Raw genomic sequence first — 23,054 nt, forward strand, 5'->3', positions numbered from 1 at the left:
GTGTTGCTTAGGCTTCAAGGACTTTTGTCTTAAGATTATCTAAATGTCTTAGACTTATATATAGAGGAGTCTTAGAACATGCTCAGGATATAGTAGAGAGCCTAGTATTTAGAAACAATTATGATTTCAACCAAGACAGTTCATTCTACATTAATAGTGTATTTGGAGGAGATTGGCATCAAAGGTTCAATTTTTTCTTTGAGAGTGTTCTAAAAGGTCGTGTGAGGCTTGTCATTAGTGTATGACGATATATTAATAAAAGTAATCTTGTTTTGAGGAGGAGATAGGATATCTCATTAAATCTTGATTTTGTTGTCCATTGTTATTGCGTTCTGTTTTGGTGTTTCTTTGTCTTTTGTTTCTTCATCAAAACCTCTCAAACCCTTGCATTTCACTCTCAATGGCGGCTCACTTTGTTTTACACTATAAGCCGACTCGGCGTATCCCTTTGCTCAAGAAAATCCGACTCAGCGTTCTTCACTTCTAGAAAATGAACGTCAAGATCAGCACACAAAGCCGACTTGGCCTTTTCCCAAATTCCAGATAAGTCTAACGTGATGTCAGAGCCAAAAATTCAAGCCTTAATATTAAATTATAGAGTATATATTAAATGTTTAGATATAAATTGTTAAGAAAATATAATAATTTTTTAATTGATACATATGAATTTGCAAATTGTTTGCTCCGAGCCAGCGAATGCAACATCAATTGAAAAATGACAATAACAAATATACGATAAAGAGAGAACCTGAACGTAAGGGGTGAGAAGAAAAAGTGGTAGCGCCCAAACAAATTGAACACCTGGGGATGCCGTACAACTAAGTATCAAGGTCATCAGATTACAATTTTCTAACCTCAAACCTTGCGAATGTAAACGATTATTCAAAGATTCATCTTCGCCGAGAACATTAGGCGGAATGGCGGATTGTTAACAATGGTGATGGAAATTAGAAGGATAAAAAGATGGAAAAAGTTCAAAGCGCGCGGCGTAAATTTCAGTCTCTGTTCAACCGACTTTTCTATTATTATTTTTATTTATTTATTTGAATTTGAGTTAGCCGAAAGTCTGAAATGGTTTTATTAACTTGTATAATTAGATTATTTTTATAATTGATCACATTAAAATTATAATTATAAATATCTCTTAAGATTTTGTGTGATAACTTTAGGCAATGAATAGTAATCACTTTAAAGTTATAGCACGTATGAGACAGTCTTACCATAAGATATAACTCATACTTGGGTTAAATAGTCCAATAATAAAAACTTTTAGTTTATGAGCTTTTTTTTTTTGAGGTCGTTTCACCTTGAAACGGTCTCATACAAAAATTTGTAAAGTTGCAAATAATCATTATAAAACTGTAAATGTATATTGAATCAGCTCAATAAAAAATTATCGTTTTTAAAATTGTATCATTTGAGAATTTTTGTGACCACTTGAACTACCTTTATGTCAATTGGGCCATAGTACAAAGAAAGTAGGAGCACATTTGAGTGCGTTTGAACCCGGACTCAATCATGTTTGAACTGTGTTTGCTTCATGGCTTAAATAGGAGTAGAGGAGTATATTGTGTTACAAGTTTATTACCCAATACAATCAAGGCCCAAACTAATATTGCTGTGATAGACTCATGGTTCACATATAATGTGGCTACGTTTCGGCCTTAATTCAATTTTTGTTTCACAGTCTCTTCCAAAGACGAATTAGATATATAGGCTAAATTGTCCAACAATATAAATTAAAGAGAAAAATAAATATGTACTTTTTGTTTTGAGGTTGTCTCTTTGAGGGACGGTCTCTCACAACATCAACTGGTTAGCTCAAATTATTTTTAAAAATCTGCATCCTGTACAATTGTGAAATTCAATTTTTATTAATTTTTATGTTTTTTTTATTGTATGAGTCCGTGTCATGGTGAGACAGTCTTCATATAATAATTTTTGCTTGTTTGTTAACTTAGAGACAATTACTTGTGAATGTTAAAAGAGCAGATGCGAGATTATCAAAAGGTGGTGATTGATGTACTTAGAGAGAAAGAAGGTGGAAGGAAATAAAGATAAAAGAAATGATTACATAGAGTTTGGAGGAATTTATAGAAAATTTGGTTAAGGATATAATCGGTAATAATGAGAATGATTTACAGTATGAATTTTGCATGATATGTATCATGTTATTTTCATGATGATAAAAGTTTGATCATAAAAAAAAATTTCAATTTTTTCATTACCACCTAATATCGCATGTACAAATGGTAATGCGTTGGTAAGCGTGTCCATTAAATTTGTCAAGAGATTCCATTATCATTCTCACTATTTAATATCGATTACCAAAAGAGTGATAAGAATAAGAAAGATTACCAAAATTATGAAATGATAGTAGTTTGTAGCAACAAAAAATAAAGAACAATATTAAAAACACCTTAAAATGTATATTTTTATTTACTTTTATTTACTAAAATCAGTAGGGTAAAACCGTAAAAGTTTCAAAATGGTATAGAATTAGAGTTTTGCTAACTTTCCTCTTTTGGCAACTTTTATGTGTCAAACTTCATATTTTCTGTTATAAATGGTGTGTCTTGAGTACATTAATGAAGTCTATGCATTCATGAGTGCATAGAGATGGAATCTCATGAATAAATGAATTTGTGTTAATTGGTGAATTAAGATTGTAACTTAATGTGGGTGATTGATGATGATGTTTAAGTGTGGAGTTATTGATTATTGATGAAGGCAGTTAAACATTGGTATTAAGGAGTATGGTGAATGTGCTTTAATGATATGTTTTGGAAGTCCAATAGTTTAGTCTTGCAATAGATGCTTGAACAAGGGAAAGCCAAGCCTACCATTCCCTTGAACGAGCACCCAAAACAGAATGTGGGGGTTGAAATATGCTTGAACGAGCACCAACCAGCTTGAACGAGCGATTCACACAGCAGCAAGCAGAGGCATTTTGAACCTCATGCTCGAACGAGCACTTAATAGGCTCGAACGAGCTCTCCTCCAAGACTACGCGTTGGATTCTTTTGGTGACGTTCCAAGACATTCAAATCAGTTACATTGTTGATTATTCTCAGCATTAAGAGTGTGAATTATCATTAATTATGTTTAGCACTATAAATAGAAAGCTCTTATGTACACCCAAAATACATTAAACACAACCCTTAAGCCAAACACATTGCCTTTGTTTATCTCTTACTCAATTGTAATATTTCATTTGTAAGAGTGTTTCACTCCATTGAAATAATACAAACTGTTAGAGTATAAGCAACAGCATCCAAACGCCGCCAAAGAGCGGGATCATTGGACTTAGCTTTGTCATAGGCAACCAAAGCGGTCTTCTCCGTTGGTGGAACCAAGTGATCATAAAGATCATAGACCCTAGCAAGATTAATAAACAGAGTAGCCCAAGAATGATACAAAGCTTGCTTATTGTCTAATGTGACAGGAACAAGAGACTTAACATTAGTAACGGTGAGCGTTGGATGAAACTTGGGTGATTCTGCCATGTAGAAGAAAGGAGATGAAGAAGAAGAAAATATGGAGAAGAAGAAGAAAGATGCTGCTAGGGCTAAAAGAATAGGATCGAAAGAGCTACTGATACAGAAGAATAGGATCGAAAGAGCTACTGATACCATGAAGGAATTCAATCCGTGACTTTTGCATTGTAACAGCACCAAATATATACAATATACAAAGCATGAATTTAGGCTACAAAATAGCCATTGATTAGCTATAACTAAAGAAACAGCTAATACTAAGGAAAACATAATATTTGACAAAAGATATACACAATAAAAGATATTATATACAAAATAAACTAAAGGCTGGAATATATCTCATGATATATTCTAACACAAACAAGCAATTACACACTACAGGGGACGTAACTATCATCTGGTGAACCTCCTTAAATCATTGTGTCATTTTGCAATTTTATTTTCGTCAAACGTTTTTTAGTTCATTGAAATCTTTATCGTTGATCAAAGTTCTTCACATCATATCGATCTTGACAATTATTTCATTTTCAAGTCCAATCCATATCATCATCGTCAAGCTCACAAGTATGACATACGTAAAATATCATGCAACTTGGTATCAAATTCAAAATCTGCACTAGTGATTATATTTGCTGATTTGGCTCCATTAACTTGCTCTTGATAATTTACTAGCCTTCTTCAATAGAAATTTTAATAATATTTTTTTGGATTATAAGGTAGGTTGTGAATAATGTAGGTGAGATTTATTTTCGGCACCTTACATGGAGAAGGCTGAGACAAGACCCCATTATTCTCGAATAATTCTTAAATGTTTGCAAAATGTATAATTATATAAGACTTTCATTTAACAAGACACATAAATGGGTTGAGATATTACATAATAGCAAAAATTACTAAGAATAATATAATTGTTTTTTATTTTTCTATAATAATATTAATTTTTGATTAAGTATGAATAATATCAACTTAGGGTGTTGTTTCTCTAAAATAGCCCTAACATGTTAAAAATGAAACTACTATATGAGATTATATGAAAAAAAATGATAAATTAGTTAATAAACTAAAATTGGTATTATTCTAGGAAAAACCCCAATTTAGTGTTATACTATTATATAATTAAAAGTTGATATTATTATAGAAAAAATTAACGAAAATATTTAATTTACAGTAATTTCCCTACCTAGCATTATGATTAAAATTTTAAAAAAGTAGTCTTCCAATGTCCTCCATCTTAAGAAGCGCAATTAGGTGAAACATTATTATCTTACACTGGTAATGAATATTAACGTTAGTATACTCTATTCCACCTATTTTGCTACATAGGCGGTTTTTAATGTGAAATTTTTTTATGCAAGTCAATAAATGTAGTAAAATAAGTGGGATAAAGAAGAATTTTATAGCAATATTTCATAATAAAACCAAGATGTTTAAGACAAATAAAATGATTGTATGAATTGAGATCAGTTATGTCTTGTCTTCGTTAGAGTAAATAATACGTTTTTTAGGTAATATTATGAGGTCAATTCTCACTACTTCATTTCCTAGTCTTCTCATTTGCTCGATCTATTCTATACTAAAAAATAATGATCTAAATTGAAACTGTACTCTTATTGAATTATTAGAGTATATAATATATCTTGGAGCCTCAACCATAAGTTTAAACTTTTGGTTGCGTTGGTTCTTTGACATGGTATCAGAAGCCAGTATAATAAGAGGTTATCAACCACCCACATTTAAAGTGGAATATTTAGCGCTATATATAAGGAGAACATGTGTTGCATCCATACTTCTAGCCCAATAAGCTCTCATATAAAGATGCGTGTTAGAGTATATAACATATTCTGAAGCCTTAACCATAAGCTTAAGCTTTTAGAATCTCCCCAAACAACTAGTTAATGAATGGTCGCTTAGCCCATAAGGCCATAAGTTTATTTGACACATAACTAATGCTTCTTTCCATAAATAGATCATAACATTAATAAAGGCCTTCTTTCTATAAATAGATCATGCAAAACTATTCCATCTTATTTACTAGAAGGAATAGCCAAGATACACCCGATAGCTATCACTTTGACTGCCTGTAAAGAAGTTTCTCAATAATCTATCTCCTACTCTTGAGTATAACCTTTGACAATAAGTCTTGCCTTATATCTTTCAGGGGCACCATCAAACTTAAGCTTTAGACTAAAAACCTTTTTACAACCAATAGGTTCCTTACCTTGAGGAAGATATACAAGATCCCATGTATTAATTTCTTTCAAAGCTTTTGATATCGTCTTAAAAATCAACTCAATTATAAAATTAATGTTTAAAGTCCCAAAATATGTTTATACTATGTGAGATTACTTCTAATACTGATATATTTAAAGGAAAAATATTACTATCAGCAACAATCTCAAAAGGACATAGTAATATACTTTATCAATTCTATTTGAATTTAACAACTCACTCCATAACAAATTATTCACCATTTGGGCCCTTCTCTCAATCAATGCTTTCATAATAGCTTTAAGTGATAGAGAGAAGAAATTAAAGACTTTTTATGTATTTGGTGTATATAATTGCTAATGATTGATAATTGATAATAATAGATAATTGATAGTTCTTTCCATTGGATTATGATGATGGTGTGAACGAAAATGATTGGAGCAAGCACTTTTAACTAATTATGGAAGGCAAATGATCACTTTCAAGTGTTTGAGAATTAGAAAAAGGAAATGTCTTGAGATTAAGTAATTGTAATGTAACTTATAGTTAGAAATCCTTGACTATAGAGTGTATTATATTCACCAAATATAATAATAATATAATCCATGAATTTGTTTAAACTTTTTCATTGGAAACGTTTGATTTTTATTTATATAGTTCAACATGAAAATTTAAATTTAATTAGAGTATATATTATAATAGAATTAGAAGTATAATCATTAACATAAATTTTTAATTGAGATAATTTCATAATATTTTCTGAACTTAATTAAGGCTTTATTAATTATTCCCATATGTTAAAATTTGATCTAATTTAAATACTTCACTAAGTGAAAGAGGACACGAGCTTATAATTGCTTGCTTATTAACCTATATTATATATGTAATTGTGAAGAGATGGATTCAATCAAATATTTAAATTGTAATTGAAGTTTCAAAATTTGTTATATACTCTATCACGCCCCTCACAGTCTTACATGAGTGCCCTTTAAGTTAAAAATGCGAATGCAACACATGCACTTCTTTACACGTATATACACTAAACTTTTATTATGAGAGCTACCCTTATAAGAGACCGTTTTTCGGTGTGACGTCCTCAAAAAAATAACTTATATTCTCATAATATATATGAAATGAGTTATTTAATCTATATATAAGACACTCAAACCCTCTCATATACAATTTGTATTCTTATGAATATATATTTGCAATACAATCCATCTGCACTTAGTTTTTTAATAAATAGAAAACTTTAAATAGCATTATCATATGGATAAATTATGGAATATATAGAATAAACATATGTGTCATACCTCAAAATGTTTCCATAATTTCAATTTGTAACTTCATTTCCTACAAAATTTTCCAATAAAATATAGTAACATATTTAATTATTTTTTAGAATGATTTTAAGAATTATTAATTGAAGTCTCATTAGTTGTCTAAGTTACTTTAATATTTAGATCATAAATTTCACTAAAAATAAATAAAACAATTTAAGAGATTCCAACCACATCAAAAATCTGTATTTTTCTTTCCTACAAGTGATTAATTTGGCATTTTTTTATGTCGGAAAGCTTATAAGCACAAACATATTACATCAAAGGCTAATTAATTGTAGTGTCGAACTATAGCAACTTGTTTTTGTGTACTAGCAAATGTCACTATCGTTATTAAATAACTAACCTTAATTTAAATATTTTAATTCATCACTTTGTCAATCATAAATTGAACATTAATATTACCAACCTTTCAATTAAATACATAATTATCTTGTCTTCCAAATATTTAAAACCCCCAAGTCAATGTCCATATCATGCACCTAGCTTGCTTAGTTAAACACAAGCAATACTCTTTCTTTACACTTGATTTTTCTAGCTATTTTCTTTTTTAAAGTGTTGTACATGCATGCATGTTCTATCTAGATGTATATATTTATTTAATTATGGATTATGAGGATAATCACCTAAAGACAATAGAGGTGAAAAATTGTTCTTTTAATAGATGGTGAGAATTAAACCTATATTATTACGAAGGTGACAGAAAAAATCTTCAATCATCAGAATTCTTTATATCTAAATATCTAATTGACCTACATTATAGTTAATAATTTTATTGTATCATACTCATCTTAAATTAATAAATTAAGTTTTTTTTTCAAAAATTATATTTTGATATATAGTAAAGGTTTTTTATGCATTAAGTCTAATTAAAGTATTATGCATCTTTTCTTCGGAAGAGTAGCTAGACACAAAAAAATTTAAAAAGATTCACAATATTTTTGTACGGATTAAATCAACATAAAACTCAAATATAAAGTATTAAGAGATATATATATATATATATATATATATATATATATATATATATATATATATATATATATATATATATATATATATATATATATATATATGGATGTTATTTTTCCAATAAATAAAATTCATAAGCAGCCAAATTAAGAGACATATAATCTATGAAACACGTACTAAATAACTTATTATTAAATGTAAAACTAATTAATTACTATTAAAATATAGCTAGTTAAATACAATCGAGGTTTCTTCCTCTCACTCAGTCTCTCTTGTAGGCTTCATTATATAGACCAAGACCAAAGCCTAGATAGAAGGGAGAGCATAACATTTAAATAGTAAAGAAATAATAAAAAAATAATAATAATAATATTATTATTATTAATAATATTGGGCAAACTATGAATCTACTTACTAAAAATAAATAATAATTGCTTATACAAATTTTCTTTTCTTAATTAATATTATCTTTTTGGAAGGTTTACATAAGTAAACTCCTAATAATGGCTGCTTGAGCACTGTCACTATCAATTGAAGCCAAGAGCTCGGCTAATCTGTCGCTTAGATCTTCCACTTCCCTATGCAAGTTTCTAATGTAATTACAAGTCTCCTGCAAAACCCTATTTGCCGACTGCAATATAATAAAAAAATAATTAATTAAATCACATTATTATTAATATATTATCGTACATTTAAATGATAACAAGTTTAAAATTATAACTTACATTTAATAATTGAAGGTTTATGATTTCATCCTTATAAAAAGGTTTATCTCTCACCACCTACGGATAAAGTGGTATTTTTCACTTTCTATTATGCATTACGTAAGAATTATCCTCAACCATTTTTTAAAATTGTTTACATTATTACTAATGTATTATCATACATTCAAATTAGAGTTATAAGTCGAGTTATTGAAACTTCGATTTTCACTACCTACGTACAGTATAGATTGATCATTTATCACTTTCTCTTTTAACGACAAGAACTATCCCAATAAAAATTTTATTAAAAAAATAAGATGAGAAATATATATATATATATATATATATATATATATATATATATATATATATATATATATATATATGTGTGTGTGTGTGTGTGTTTCATGGGTAAAAATAATTAATGCAAGAAAAGAAAATAATAATGGAATAAAAGAGTCCCACATATATCACAACTCACAAGCAAGTCGTTTAGTATAGTTACACCAGAAACAAAATATTTATTGTCTTCGGGTCCAAAATTTAAAAAGAAAACGGGAACAGAAACAAAAGATGATACTAAAAAAAGTGCTATAAAAGGAAAAACGTTGACTCAAAAAAAGTAAGGCAGCCAATAATAAACTTGTAATTTTTCAATTATAAGTGTGCAATAAAATGTAATGAAATGTATATAATGTAATATGGTTCGACACCAATCTTGGTACAAAAAATGTTCTCTATAAACTCTTAATAGTCGTATAATTTCATATCTTTAAATCTACTGTGATTATAGATTAGTCATTACTGTCACTTTCCTACATTAACTATAGGGAGCTGAAGAAAACAAGGACGACCCACCAATTGAATACTAACACTCCTTTTTTGTACTATTTATAGAAAGAAATGGCAGAGAAGATGGGAGGAAGATCGAATAGATACGCGTAGCTGCGTAAGATGCCGACACCTTTTCCGGCGAGCCAACAATTAACACGGGCTTTCTAGAGAAATCGTGCGTGATTGTTCAAACAGTGACGGATAAATATCGTTAATAATCTCATACTTAATATCAAAGTTTTTATATTTACTTTATTTTATTATACTAATTGACTTTTAAAAAATAATACTTAATAAATAATTAAAGCTTATCTTATATCTTATCTATTTTATCTTATTATTTTTGGAGTGAACATATAGAGCTAGCTTGTGAGCTGTGACTTATCTACCTTGACAAATAAAGACCACAAAAAATATATGCTTCTCTTCTACTTACTATCTATATCATTTTACCTCACCCATAAAATCAAATAATTAATTTGCATTAAACACAAATGAAAATATAACATGATCAAATGTGCATTAATTACTCTACCTATATTCAGCACATTAGTATAAAGTATAACATAGTTAGTTAAGGTAAGTTGAACATTCATCTCTACCAGTAAATTGAATTAACTCGATTATCATTTTCAGTTTATTTGAAAGACATGTAAATAATGTGTGTTATAGGGTTCTCCGATTACATTTTATATTCATGTATTTTATGTGTATTTTGCACTTTCTCATTTCATTCCCGAAACAATGTGTTTATATATAATAAATGTATATGTATAAATATAAATATATATACCTTGTCAGAGTTTCTCCTGCTGCCACGTATCTCAGGAATAAGCTGTTGCAATTTGTGAACAAGATCAGCAATTTGATCATCACTTATAGCAGCTCCACCAGATTGCCTTGAACGTGATCTTCTGCTAGACATAATTATATGTTATAATTATTATTTGAAGATAAAAAAAAAAGCTTTATAAGAAGAAGAAGTGGGTTCAAAAGAGTGTCAGAGAATGTGTAATAGAAAGAAATGGGCAATGACAGTAAGTAAGTAAGTTATAAGAAAGAAGGAAGAAATGGCGAAGTATTTAAAGCAAATCAAGGCAATGAAATATAACTGTATGTTGACGTATAGAGAATGTATAATACTTGTATTATTATTTATTTATTAATTAAAAAAAAAGAAAACAAAAAATGGACAAAGAAGTAAGGGAACCATGAAGAAGAGGGAAAGGAAGAGAGAAAACAGTGGAGGGTGTTGGAGGTGAAGAAGACAAGTGCATGGGAGAAACGCAGGGAAAAATTGGATGGCTTTAAATAATAATATAACAAAAAAAAATAATAATAAATGTTATATAAATTAAAAGAGAGTTACAATTAAGAAAGAAAAAATAATAAAGGGCGGCATGTTGTTGTAGGGAAGTGTCCTTCTCTTAGTGTCCCCAAATTGGGGTTAGTATTCAAGTGGGTTAAGGGTAAGACTGCTTGTTTTTCAGTATACCTTCAGGCCCTCTTTGTGTCAGTCTCACCATGCAAACCCATGTTATGCTTCTTTACTATTCCTCTTTTTTTTCATTTTTATGCTTAATTCCCTTTATTAACTACTATTATTATTTCTTTTAAGTTGTTTTAGTATTTATATTTCAAATTAAGTTCTTTTTTAGCAAAATTTATTTATTACTAACTGTTTTGTGTCTTAGCACGCATGTTTTACTAGTTTCAAGAGGTGTGCTAATTAATTAATTAAAGTCCAACTACACAACCTTAATTCTATGATTATTAATTAAAAGTTTGAGTTACCTAAAAATATATATGCACACAACACTAGACTTTAAGTGAGAATCAGAATTTGTCTCTGTTAGAGTAATTATCACTTTTTTTGAGTAAGTTTTTAGGTTTGATTTTCACCTCATGCATTCTCTCATTACTTAAGACTACTCTTTAAAAAAATATAGAAAAAATCTCTCTAAAAAAATATAGAAAAAAATTTAAAAATATAGTAGTAGCTAATTATTTATTGACTAATGGCAAGTAGAATTAATCTTCAACTTCTAGATACTAGGTTCAAGCATTGCTACCAACAACAACATCAATTATTTTTTATTAATTTTTTTTAATTATTTTTGATTTCAATCAAAGATAAAAAGAATTCCTTACAAGCAAGAAGGGAAGGAGGAATTAATGTTCTATAAATGATGAGAATAATAACCTTATCAATCACAATTTAAGGGTGATCAGCAAGATGTTCAATGAATTTGGTGGAGTTGTGGGCTTCAACTTGTTGGTATTAGACATAAACACAACATTCTATTATGTTTATGGGAGGAGTCAAACGACTAAACACATCAAGTTCATTGTTATACACTTACACCATAATAAACTACAAAGATTGTGTTAGAAGTTGCAATTTATATTATTTTGAAGCTATTCTCAACTAGCCCTAAGTTAGATTAACCACTAGTAACATGGGTGGACCCAAGGTCTCACCCACCCGCATATAAATGATAAATAACACATCTTATCACTTGACCAAAATAAAATCTTTGTTATTTATGTTACAGATTAATATTTAACGTTCAACACGCGTTAAAAATAAAGTGAGTTTTTTTTTTTATTTTGTTTGTAATACAAATAATATTTCTTATTTTTTACTAACTATTATCTTAAAAATACATTTCATATAAAATTTGGTATTTCTATTTTTACAAATTGAGATTCTTTTTTTAATTTTTTTAAAAAAATTTTCATTCAATTTATAGAAAACAAGTGGTATTTCTTATCAGCATTTACGGTGCCATTTTTAATAGCTCTCTTTTTGTTTATTAATTATGTATAATTTAATTTTAATATTGTTATCTATATTAAATTTTCAAAAATATTCATATAAAATGAAGAAATAATTTTTTTGTAAAATAACTACAAACTTATTAATGTTAATAGTTACTGAAATATTTTACTAACATAAAGGATAAGGGTCTATTTTATCTTATTGCACAAGCCTTCATTTCTTTTGAGATGACTTTGAACGGTAGCACCTATAATTATTCAATTATTAGTGACTTTTAAAGAATTTTATTAGGCCGTGACAATTCGTCATATAATTTTCACCGTGGCCCACTCGTGTGGACACGGGAGACCCGTGGACTTGAGCCTACAAATCCACGAGTCAAGAGCATTAACTTGCACATACACTTGGTGAGGTTCATTATTTCGAAAAACCATATGGTAGTAGGAAGATTAGCTCACCCACTATATATGCAAGTCAACAACCCACTATTTTATTGATGTGGGATCTTGTCTCACATGTGAAGTATTTCCAACACTCCCCCTCACATGTGAGCCACATCATACCAGGAACCACCTTCGGTTCCGATACCATATTAGGCCGTGACAATTCGTCACATAATTTTCACCGTGGCCCACTCGTGTGGACACGGGAGACCCGTGGGCTTGAGCCTACAAATCCACGAGTCAAGAGCGTTAACTTGCACATACGCTTGGTGAGGTTCATTATTTCCCAAAACCGTATGGTAGTAAGAAGATTAACTCATCCACTATATATGCAAGTCAACAACCCACTATTTTATTGATGTGGGATCTTGTCGCACATGTGAAGTATTTCCAACACTCCCCTCACATGTGAGCCACATAATACCAGGAACCACCTTCGGCTCCGATACCATATTAGGCCGTGACAATTCGTCTCATAATTTTCACCGTGGCCCACTCGTGTGGACACGGGAGACCCGTGGGCTTGAGCCTACAAATCCACGAGTCAAGAGCGTTAACTTGCACATACACTTGGTGAGGTTCATTATTTCCCAAAACCATATGGTAGTAGGAAGATAAGCTCACCCACTATATATGCAAGTCAACAACCCACTATTTTATTGATGTTGAATCTTGTCTCACAGGTGAAGTATTTCCAACAAATTTTTATTAGTGACTTTTAAAGAAATTAGTTAATTTTAACTATGCTCTTGATGAATTAATTTGTCTAGTAAATTTTTTATCATGTAAAATTTAATTTTGTTATCATGTAATTTTATACTTTAGTTAATTAATTATTGCAATCTCTAAATATGATTATACTGCAAATAATATACTATTAATTGATTCTTGAAGAAAATTTGTCTGCTTGATATATAGTGCTTATCTATTAAAAAAAATTTACTTGGTTTTTTTATATTCTAATAATAATATATATTATGCTCTCAATGAAGGTAAAATACGGGTCCGTCGTCATAGACAAGTATCTCTTAACAGTTAACATTTTGTCCACACTCAATAAATCATATTCAAACTTGCCCAATTAGATAATGGTGAGGATAAATTTATGATCCGAACTAGATGAGCAAAATTTTAATGACTATAAAATGATTTCCTATTAGAAAACAATGGATTTAAAACTAAAATTAATTGACGAAAACCTAATATCAGATTCAAAAAAATTAAATGGGTTTGGGCTTGGGTCACGGGTCTTCAAACCATGGTCTGATCCAAACCCTCCCTCTGGATCTATTTAAGATCTAGACCCGCTAGACCCATTTTAGAGCCGTCGAACCCGATCTACACTCGACCTATTATAGATCCCAAAATCAATTTTAAATTTGTTCTAAACCTATTTCTATTTTTATTTGATTTCAATTCTATATACAATCCACAGACCTATTTTACTTCTAAGGTAAAATTTTAAAATAAAAAATTTTAAGATCAAGACTCATTTAGGACCCTAGACCCATCAGACTCGTCAGGTTTGAACCTGAATACGGGTTTGAGCCTAAAATTTTCAAACTCTAAAAGTCTAGGTCCATTAAAAATTAATGGTTCTGGATCTGAGTCTACTGAAACCCTACCCATACCTATTCCATGACCATCCCTGGAGATGAATCATTTGCCATACCTAAAGATATTTATTGAAAATTCGATCTTGTCGCGATTTTGAAAATTAGGTGACAATGATGGACAAGTAGCAGACTGGCAACAACTCAATTTAGAGACGAAATTTAGTCTTAAAAAAGATACCAACGATAGACTGGCGAAAAAATTAATCATCGCTAAATTTTTTTGAGAATGGAGTACATTACACCCTATTACATGAATACTAGATCCGCCACTGTCCCATCATATATGCTCAAATACTCAACCTTATTTGTTACTGTTTACAAATAGCAAAGACACATAAGAAATAAATATGGTGAATAATGCACAAACTATATTACATTTATTATTTTATTTCATATTTATATATGCTATTTATGAATAATATCTACTAGTGATTCGAATCTTATATTGCCCTAGCTCTTCACCACATGATGACATGATAGTTACTCTTCCTTGGTTGTTGTACTATTGATTTCCTCCTGCAAATGGTTTGTTATAAAAGGTGAATGTTGATGTTTATGTGCAACAAAATCTAACTTAATACTCATAATTGATAATAACACAATAATTATAGTTTTCTATAGACAAAATACACTGGGTATAATGATGATGATAAGAACACTAAAAATATTATCAATTTATCAGTTTAGTTACTTATTTTTAATGTATATCAAATCACTATATGTTACTAATTGATCAAGACATGTTTTTCTACATTAATTTTAAATTTATCTTATTTTAGATCATTATAATTCAATTTTTATTTTTTTTATTCATCATGTAATTTAATTATTATCGTATTTTGCTATTAGTCTTACCTACGACGTGTTAGGGTCACACTAATCGCAACATTTGTATCTCTTTGATAAGGATATGCAAGTTTTCCTTTTTTTTCAATTCTCTTCAACTCTAATTATATGTAGTTTTTACGAACAGTATATACTAAATATAATAATGATAAATAATGATGACTTAATCGGTAATAATTAAGACAGGTGGCTAAGCGACGTACGTAAAAAAAACAAAGAAATAATCATTTTCATCTTTAAAAAAATAACAAGAGATTGATTTGATTTATCGATCATATAAGGTTAAATTGCATTAAGATAATAAGTTAAAGACTTATATTGACCTACGAAATAAATCTATGATCAACATTCAACAGTAATTAATTATGAAGATAATAACAAAAATTACTGTGAACTAGCTAAAGTACGTATAGAATCAATATACTAAAATCCACATATTAACTATAAACACTTTAGGCTCATAGTCCTATATAGCATGTGGTTCGTAGGAAATTAACTATTATGGTCTCCAATAATTTTATTTGTCCTATATTTTCAAGTCCATTAATCAGAAAAATACATATAACTCCATGTGACAATCCCTTTGTTTCAAAAATAAAAAATGCAACTCATTTTCGGTAGACAATGCAAGGGTACAAGTTCAATTAACCTTAATGGCTTATACTTTTTCTCTATCTTAAAGAAACAGGTCAAAATACAAATGACATTAAAATCACGAAAAGTAAGTGAAATACTTATGAAAAGATTGTAGAATAAGTGTGTAGATGAGATAACATGAAAAGAACCTTTTTTGACTTTCTCACTTTAAAATACTAACACGGTAAAAGTGAATGGAATGAGTCAAACTGGACTTCAAATTTAATAAGATATCAAAACAGGTGATGGACTCCATAAAATAAATAATTGCAGAAAATATCTTCATACCATGAATTACTATTTCTCAATAGAAGATGAAATTGTTTCTCCTACTTTTATAAAATCTCACCGGTTCTAATTTATTAATGTTGGAAAGTAACATTGGACAAAATTCTAAAAATGAGTTAGGATACTTCACCTTACTAATTACAATTTAAAAAAAAGGTAATAGTTAACAAGTAGGAGCCTCTAGTCCAAAGTTTTTGGGAAGTAGCGTAGATTGATAACCCATTTAAATAGCAGTATAAACTTATGGTAAGATTATAAAGCTTGGAAGTATTAGCTCAAACACACAATTAACAATATTTTATAAATTAAAAAAATGAAAATTAAGGGTACGTTTTGGTAATTCATTCAATGGGGATGATCCTTACCATGAGGAATGGGATAAAGTTGGGAGCTTGATTGACCATTCAGACTTTAAACAAGACAAAGTCCAAACTTGTCATCCCCTGGCTTTTATCAAACTTCAGATTTTATACAGATCTGAATTATAAATCTTTCTTTTAGTTTAGACAAACTCTTATCTGATAGGGTTTTACTATTAGACTGTCTTCATACATACTTGCATAGCCTAACTAAAATAATACTCCCTCCGAACCAATTTAGTTGTCCCATTTTCTTATTTGGTAAAGTCTTTTTAGTTGTCCCATTTTTATTTTTGTCAATCTTTTTTTACCTAAATATCCTTAGTTCACACAAGTAATTACGAATATACCCCCATGTACCTTATTTACCCAACTACCCTCACTCCTTACCCTTCACTACTTATCCTTCACTATTTACCCTTTTTAATGGACCTCACACCATTCTTAATAACCGTGCCCAAGCAAATGAGACATTTATTCTGGTTCGGAGGGAGTATATCATTACATATAAACTCTTTGTTTTGAGAACATCTCACTGAAAAACGACCTCTACAAAAGTAATTATTTGTTTATTCTCGTATTTTGACTAACTAAGTTGTCTTCCTATATGCATTGAGATAGTTTGTTCTTTTTAATTTTTTATTTTTAATTTCGTAGATTCTTCTTATTTAAAATTATTTTTTGTTGGATATTTCTTATTAATTTCTTTAACACAACTTTTAATATTTTATTAAATTTTGTGCTAATATTGAATTGGCTCAATTTTTTTTTGAAGTTTATTTAAATATGTAGAGATAATATAAATTTACAAGACATAAGAACTTTGCAATTATCATCTTGTATACTTCATGCCCTCTTTTAAAGCTCAAAAGTATTTTAGTGATTCTAATTTATTATTCAAAATTATTAATCATCCATATTTATATGATAGGCTTAAATATTAAAGAGAGAAGAATATAATAACTAGGACCGACAAAATTAAACTATTTTACAATTCGATTTGATATTCAGTTTGAACTTTAGGATAGAATATCCAAAAGTAATAAACACAAACTTATATCTTAAAAAACCTCATGTTTATATTGAACTTTTAGATATTCGATTTAAACATTTTAGTTCATCTTTAACAGCTGTGAATATTGAATTTTTCAAATGTTCGAAATGAACACTTTCAAATATCAAAATTTATTTAGCCCTATGTTACAACAGACGAAAATATAAATAGCGAGTTGTGGTCGCTACTTCAATTAAACTTCTATATAATAATTTTTAAAAAACTAAATATTAGGAGTATATAATTAGCGGAGGTAGTAATACTTTAGAAGTAATTTAAGGTTGATGATGAGTTAAGATAAGTTCGTGCAACATATATTAATAAAAAATGTTGAGTAGGTAAAATATGAAATCCAAGCAATGTATTATGTCTCCTAATACAATGCCAAAACATGCCTAAACTTGGCTAATAAGTCAAGTTCTAAGCATAAAGTATTACTCCTCTCTCAAAAAATTTGTCCTCTTCTTTTCTAATAAATATGTTTAAATATGTTTCATTTTTATTTTTAGACATGATTTCATCATTTTTATTTTTTATATTCTTCCTTATTTAAATACTTTAACCCTTGATCTATCCACTGTACCTTCTTAGGCTAGATGTATACCATTTATTTTTCTCTTTGTAGGGCTCATCCTTCTAGGGGATTATTTAAATGCGTGCATTGTTCGTTGTTCTTTCCTTGAAGATTGTACGAGTATAATTTGTCTGCTAGATTGCTGCCTTTCTACCACTCGAGCCTCAACCTGTGTGGGATATTGAGATAATGACTATAACGACTATAAGTCTGTGACTATAATTAAAGCAAACGAGACTAATTTATTATGACGGAATAATAATAAAAAAATATATATAGATTACGTAGATAAAAAAGTATAAAGGGATAGTATCAAGTTCCAAAGGTCAAAGTTAAAGAAGTATTATAAAAATAGAAAAGCATGTGGGAGAGATATGATGCCTCTTTTCGCAGGCGAGATTCCTGCTTAGATGGTCAGGATTTTGTCGACGTTTTCTTTGTTTCTTTTTTGGGTTAAGTAGTGTTAGTGTAGTGGTGGAACTGAACCAACTTTGAGGAAATCTTAACAATCCTTCCTTTTGTCGCTTCTTCTTTTTATATTTTTTTTGCGTACATGTATGAGGTTTTCCTAGGTTCTTGCATGGAAATAGGATTTTTTTAAAAATTGATTTGATTAGATTTAATTATTGAATAATTTTATTGTTGGCGACCTAAACATATTGAAAATGTTATCAGTAACTATTTGACTTGCACTAATTTAATTTTTTAAATTATAAATATAGGAGGAGGTATTATGCGGTTATATCAGTACTATTAAGTTTTACCTCTTAGCTTTTCCTCCTATTCTCTTACCTTCCTTGATTATAAAATAATTGATATCTCTTTATTTATTGAATTCCAATACTATGAATATAAGTTGTTGAAAGCGCAAGCCTCAAAGAGGTTCAACAAAGAAAAACAAATGAAAAATATAATGCAAAATGAGAACACAAGTGTTTATGAGGTATCTTGAATACCTCCCCCTCAAATGTAGTTTATTATAATGAATTCAACAATTACAAGTATAATAAACTCCCTTGTCTTGAGAACAATCTCTCAAGACCACAAATACTAAAGCAAAGTAAGAACATTCTCAAGTTTCTAACAATGCAATAGCCCTCTCAACAATATGTTTGTTTGTGGTGTTTTGATACTATGAGTAATGAATCCTATTTATAGGCAAAGTATTCATCACTCTTAGTATTCCCTCATAAATCACCATAAACTCACAATTAATATCCTAATTAACTATGACAATTAACCATAGTAATAAACATCACAATAAACATTACATTAAACCAAGAAGTAATGCTCTTATTCAATGTCTACACAAGAATTCTGACCAAAACAGAATCCAATGTAGTCTTCTGATCTTCCGCTCGACCCGAGCCACTACCTTGCTCGGTCGAGCGAGCTTCCAGAGAAGCTACTGACTTGTTCTGCACACATTGCTCGACCCCCGCTCGACCGAGCCACCCCCGCTCGACCGGTCGAGCCACTCTTTGCTCGACCGAGCGGTTGTTCGAGCCACTCACAGTCAGCCTCTCTTCTTGTTGCTTTGATCAAACAACTCTCATCAACCGTTCCAAACCTTAAACCACCCATATTCGACACATCTTTATCGACCCTCTCTAAAGTACAAGACAAAGCATGTTCGACTATATGTTTAAAGTGAACGTCATCACTAAGATTATTGGCACTTGCTTTAACAGTTGTGCTAATTATATATTTTTTAATTTTAGTTATTATTTTTTCCATTAGTTATAGTAGTGGTATGATCAATCATAAGAGATGATTGAGATTTGGAGAACCTATTAACTCAATGGCATAGCTCTCTTCATAGTGCATGATGTAGAGATCAGTGTGCCCCGTCTTAAGTTTGAGCACGGCCCCATTCACAAGTCCAATAAAATTGTATTTTTTCCGTCCCATTAAATTTGTATTATTTTTTATTTTAGTCTTTCTCACTTAATTTGCATTATTTTTATATTTAGACAATAGTCCACCATTTTCTTTTATTCTCATCCGTACATTTTAACTCTTTTTTAATTTGATCAACACAATTCATTCTCCCTCTTTATTTATTACTACTTTTTTAAAAATAAGCTCGTTCCTCTTTGATGCAATTCAAAGAGGACAGAGTAGTATATATTTCACCACTTATTTTTCTAATAATGTTTGAAGGAAGTTTATTGTTTTCATAAATATTAATATAGTGCTAATTATAATGAAAAGTGAGTTTAATTTTGGTTGGAAAATTTGTTGATAAGTTTAATGGTCATTCTTTTATATTTCAATCATCTCATTTTATTGATAAAATTCATTATAATGCATTATCATTTGGAGAAGTGGTCTAGGTGATAATGTAAAATTGAAAAAACTTTGATTATTATCAAAAATTTTATCACTAATGGAATGACGTGGTACATTTTATGAAAATTTACATTATAAATCATTCACATAACCATTATTTAGTATATATAACCAAACAAACCGTAAATATGATTTTAATTCGATTCGATGCGTTTTGGCGATTAAACAAATACATATAATTCGAATTTGAACTCATAACCATAGGATGGTGAGTGCATTCTTTTATACTTCCTTCGTTCCATAATATCCGCTACATTTTCTACTTCTGGCAATTTCATATTACTTGCTACATTTTCGTTTTTAGTAATAAAACAATCATTTAAAGTTCTACCTACCTCTATTTTTATCCTACTCTATACTCTATACTCTATAATAAAATACTATACTATACTCTATAAAGTAACCTAACAACTTATTTTTCTTTTTTCTTTTTCAATTAACAATAATAAAGTACTATACTATATAAAGTAAACAATCAGCTACAGTGTAAGTCAATCACTTTTCTTAATACCCGTGCCCATGCAAATGTAGCGATTAAAACGAAACGAGGAAGTATGTGAGATAGACAAACACCTTATTTGATACAAGGACACAAATTGAAGCAACAATAAAGTGTTTTGGTGTAGTTTGATGAGAATTTCTTGGCGAATGAACAAGTCCTTGCATGGTAATGAATTTCCATTTATAGTTGTTGAGTGAAAATGAAGTATCATAAAAGTTCACGTGGAATATTTGTCATGAAATTGCCAAAACTTATTCATGCATTACAAATACATTCACACCACATACTTTTACAAAAGGAACAATAAATGCAAAAAAATTCTTGAGCTTTCAATCACAACAAGATAAATCGAAACTTCTTTTAATTTTAAGGGTTATGATATCTATTATAAACACCTATGTAATACAACGTTAAAGTTGTAAATAATAAGTATTAAATTCATTCTTAAATAGTGCTAATTTAAAAATTTAAGACATAATTTTGCATCAATTATAAATATAAATTTAATTTGATGCTTTCTTATATTGATCAGCACTAAAGACTGCATCTAGTTTTTCTCTTAAAATGGCAATTTGGTGCTCAAATAATCATGTACGGCAAGACTTGTTATGAATGGTATCATGAATAGTGTGACTTGAGTGCACAATTGATGTGTGCATTCATATGTGATTCTTGGGTTTGAAATCCAATAATGTGCATGATTAAGTTGTTAACTTAATGATTGTAGTGTTTAAATGTGATTTATTGTGGTGAAGTATTCATGAGAATTATTGGTGTTAGTGATGATTAATGAAGAAGTGCAAAGGGTCTTAGAATATACTTTGCTCGAGTAGAATCTAACAGAGGAAGTCCAATGGTCGCTCGACCTAGCCGCTCGATCGAGCGAGCTCTTTGGGTTGGTCGAGCGGTCAGACAAAATACACCCAGAAGCTGTCTGTAGCTCGCTTGACCAAGCCGCTCGACCGAGCAAGCTCTCTGTTTTGGTCAAGCGGATCCTCTGACTTATCCAGGATGCTAGTTTTCGACCTTTTAAGTTCTTGGGGTTGTTTCATATCATTCATTATTCAATATTAATCATGTATTAAGTGAGCAATTGTCATTGAATGTACTTAGTACTATAAATAGAGCTCTCATATTCACTTAAACACACATCCCTACGCCAAACACATAGCCTTTTGTTTTATCTCTTACACAATTGTAACACTTCATTTGTAAGAGTATTTTATACTCCATTGATATAATATAAACAAAAACTACATACGACGGAGGACGTAGCCATCTTTGGGTGAACCTTCTTAAATCTTTGTGTCTCTTTGCAAGTTTACATTATCAAACGTTGTTTTATTCTTTGTTGCTTGCATCGTTCATCTAAGTTCTTAACATCGTATCGATCTTGGCAAATCATTTCAAGACTAATTCCAAAACTCTAATTATGACACTGGTAACACAAAATCTAAACTAGTACGTCAAGATTATTGAAAATACTTCACATGTGAGGAATATGTCATATAGTGGGTTGTAGATTTGTATGTAATGCTTGATGGGTAATACTTCTAATAATACCATGTGATTTTGAGAAAGAGTGAACCACAAGAAGTGTGTATGCAAGTTAACACTCATTATTCATGATCTCTTGTCAATGTTATGAAATCAACTTAACCAAAAATTTAAACTAACAATTAAAATCCCAGAATACCTTATGAAGTATATATGCTATGCACAGGTATGAAGTAAATTATTTATATTTAGAAAAGGTCTAAGCCTATCAAAGTCAGAGACTGACATAGGGCTATCCATAACAAGTGTAAAAAGGGACATATCAATATAGAAGGATAAGCAAATCCATAAGAAGCAATAAGACCTAAAAAAGTTGATCGACAAAAACGACCTTTCTTATACAATATTTTTACATTTGTCTATCACTATAAATTGTAAGGTTATGTCTTACTCATTATCCTTATCGTCGCAACAAAATCTAACAAGACCAAAATGGATACTACATTGCTACTCCTCCCATCCTAAAGAGATTACATAGGAAACCTTAGCT

General features: G+C 29.7%; 1 protein-coding gene across 1 annotated transcript; it reads right to left on the minus strand.

The window, feature by feature from the left end:
• Positions 1–8,196: 8,196 nt before the first annotated feature.
• On the minus strand, positions 8,197–10,861 carry LOC130809055 (transcription factor PRE6-like). Its single transcript, XM_057674668.1, has 2 exons — positions 10,349–10,861; positions 8,197–8,648 (listed from the first exon to the last, which is right to left on the minus strand). The coding sequence occupies exons 1-2, from the start codon at positions 10,478–10,480 to the stop codon at positions 8,499–8,501; spliced, it is 282 nt and encodes a 93-aa protein (XP_057530651.1). The 5' UTR covers positions 10,481–10,861; the 3' UTR covers positions 8,197–8,498.
• Positions 10,862–23,054: the final 12,193 nt, after the last annotated feature.

This window comes from Amaranthus tricolor, chromosome 3 (assembly GCF_026212465.1).
Source record: "Amaranthus tricolor cultivar Red isolate AtriRed21 chromosome 3, ASM2621246v1, whole genome shotgun sequence".
NCBI lineage: Eukaryota > Viridiplantae > Streptophyta > Magnoliopsida > Caryophyllales > Amaranthaceae > Amaranthus > Amaranthus tricolor.

Coding starts and splice junctions, on each gene's coding strand:
- LOC130809055 (XM_057674668.1), bottom strand. CDS start 10,480: ATGTCTAGCAGAAGATCACGTTCAAGGCAATCTGGTGGAGCTGCTATA. Junction 8,649..10,348: donor GCAGGAGAAACTCTGACAAG/GTATATATATTT, acceptor ATTATATTGCAG/TCGGCAAATAGGGTTTTGCA.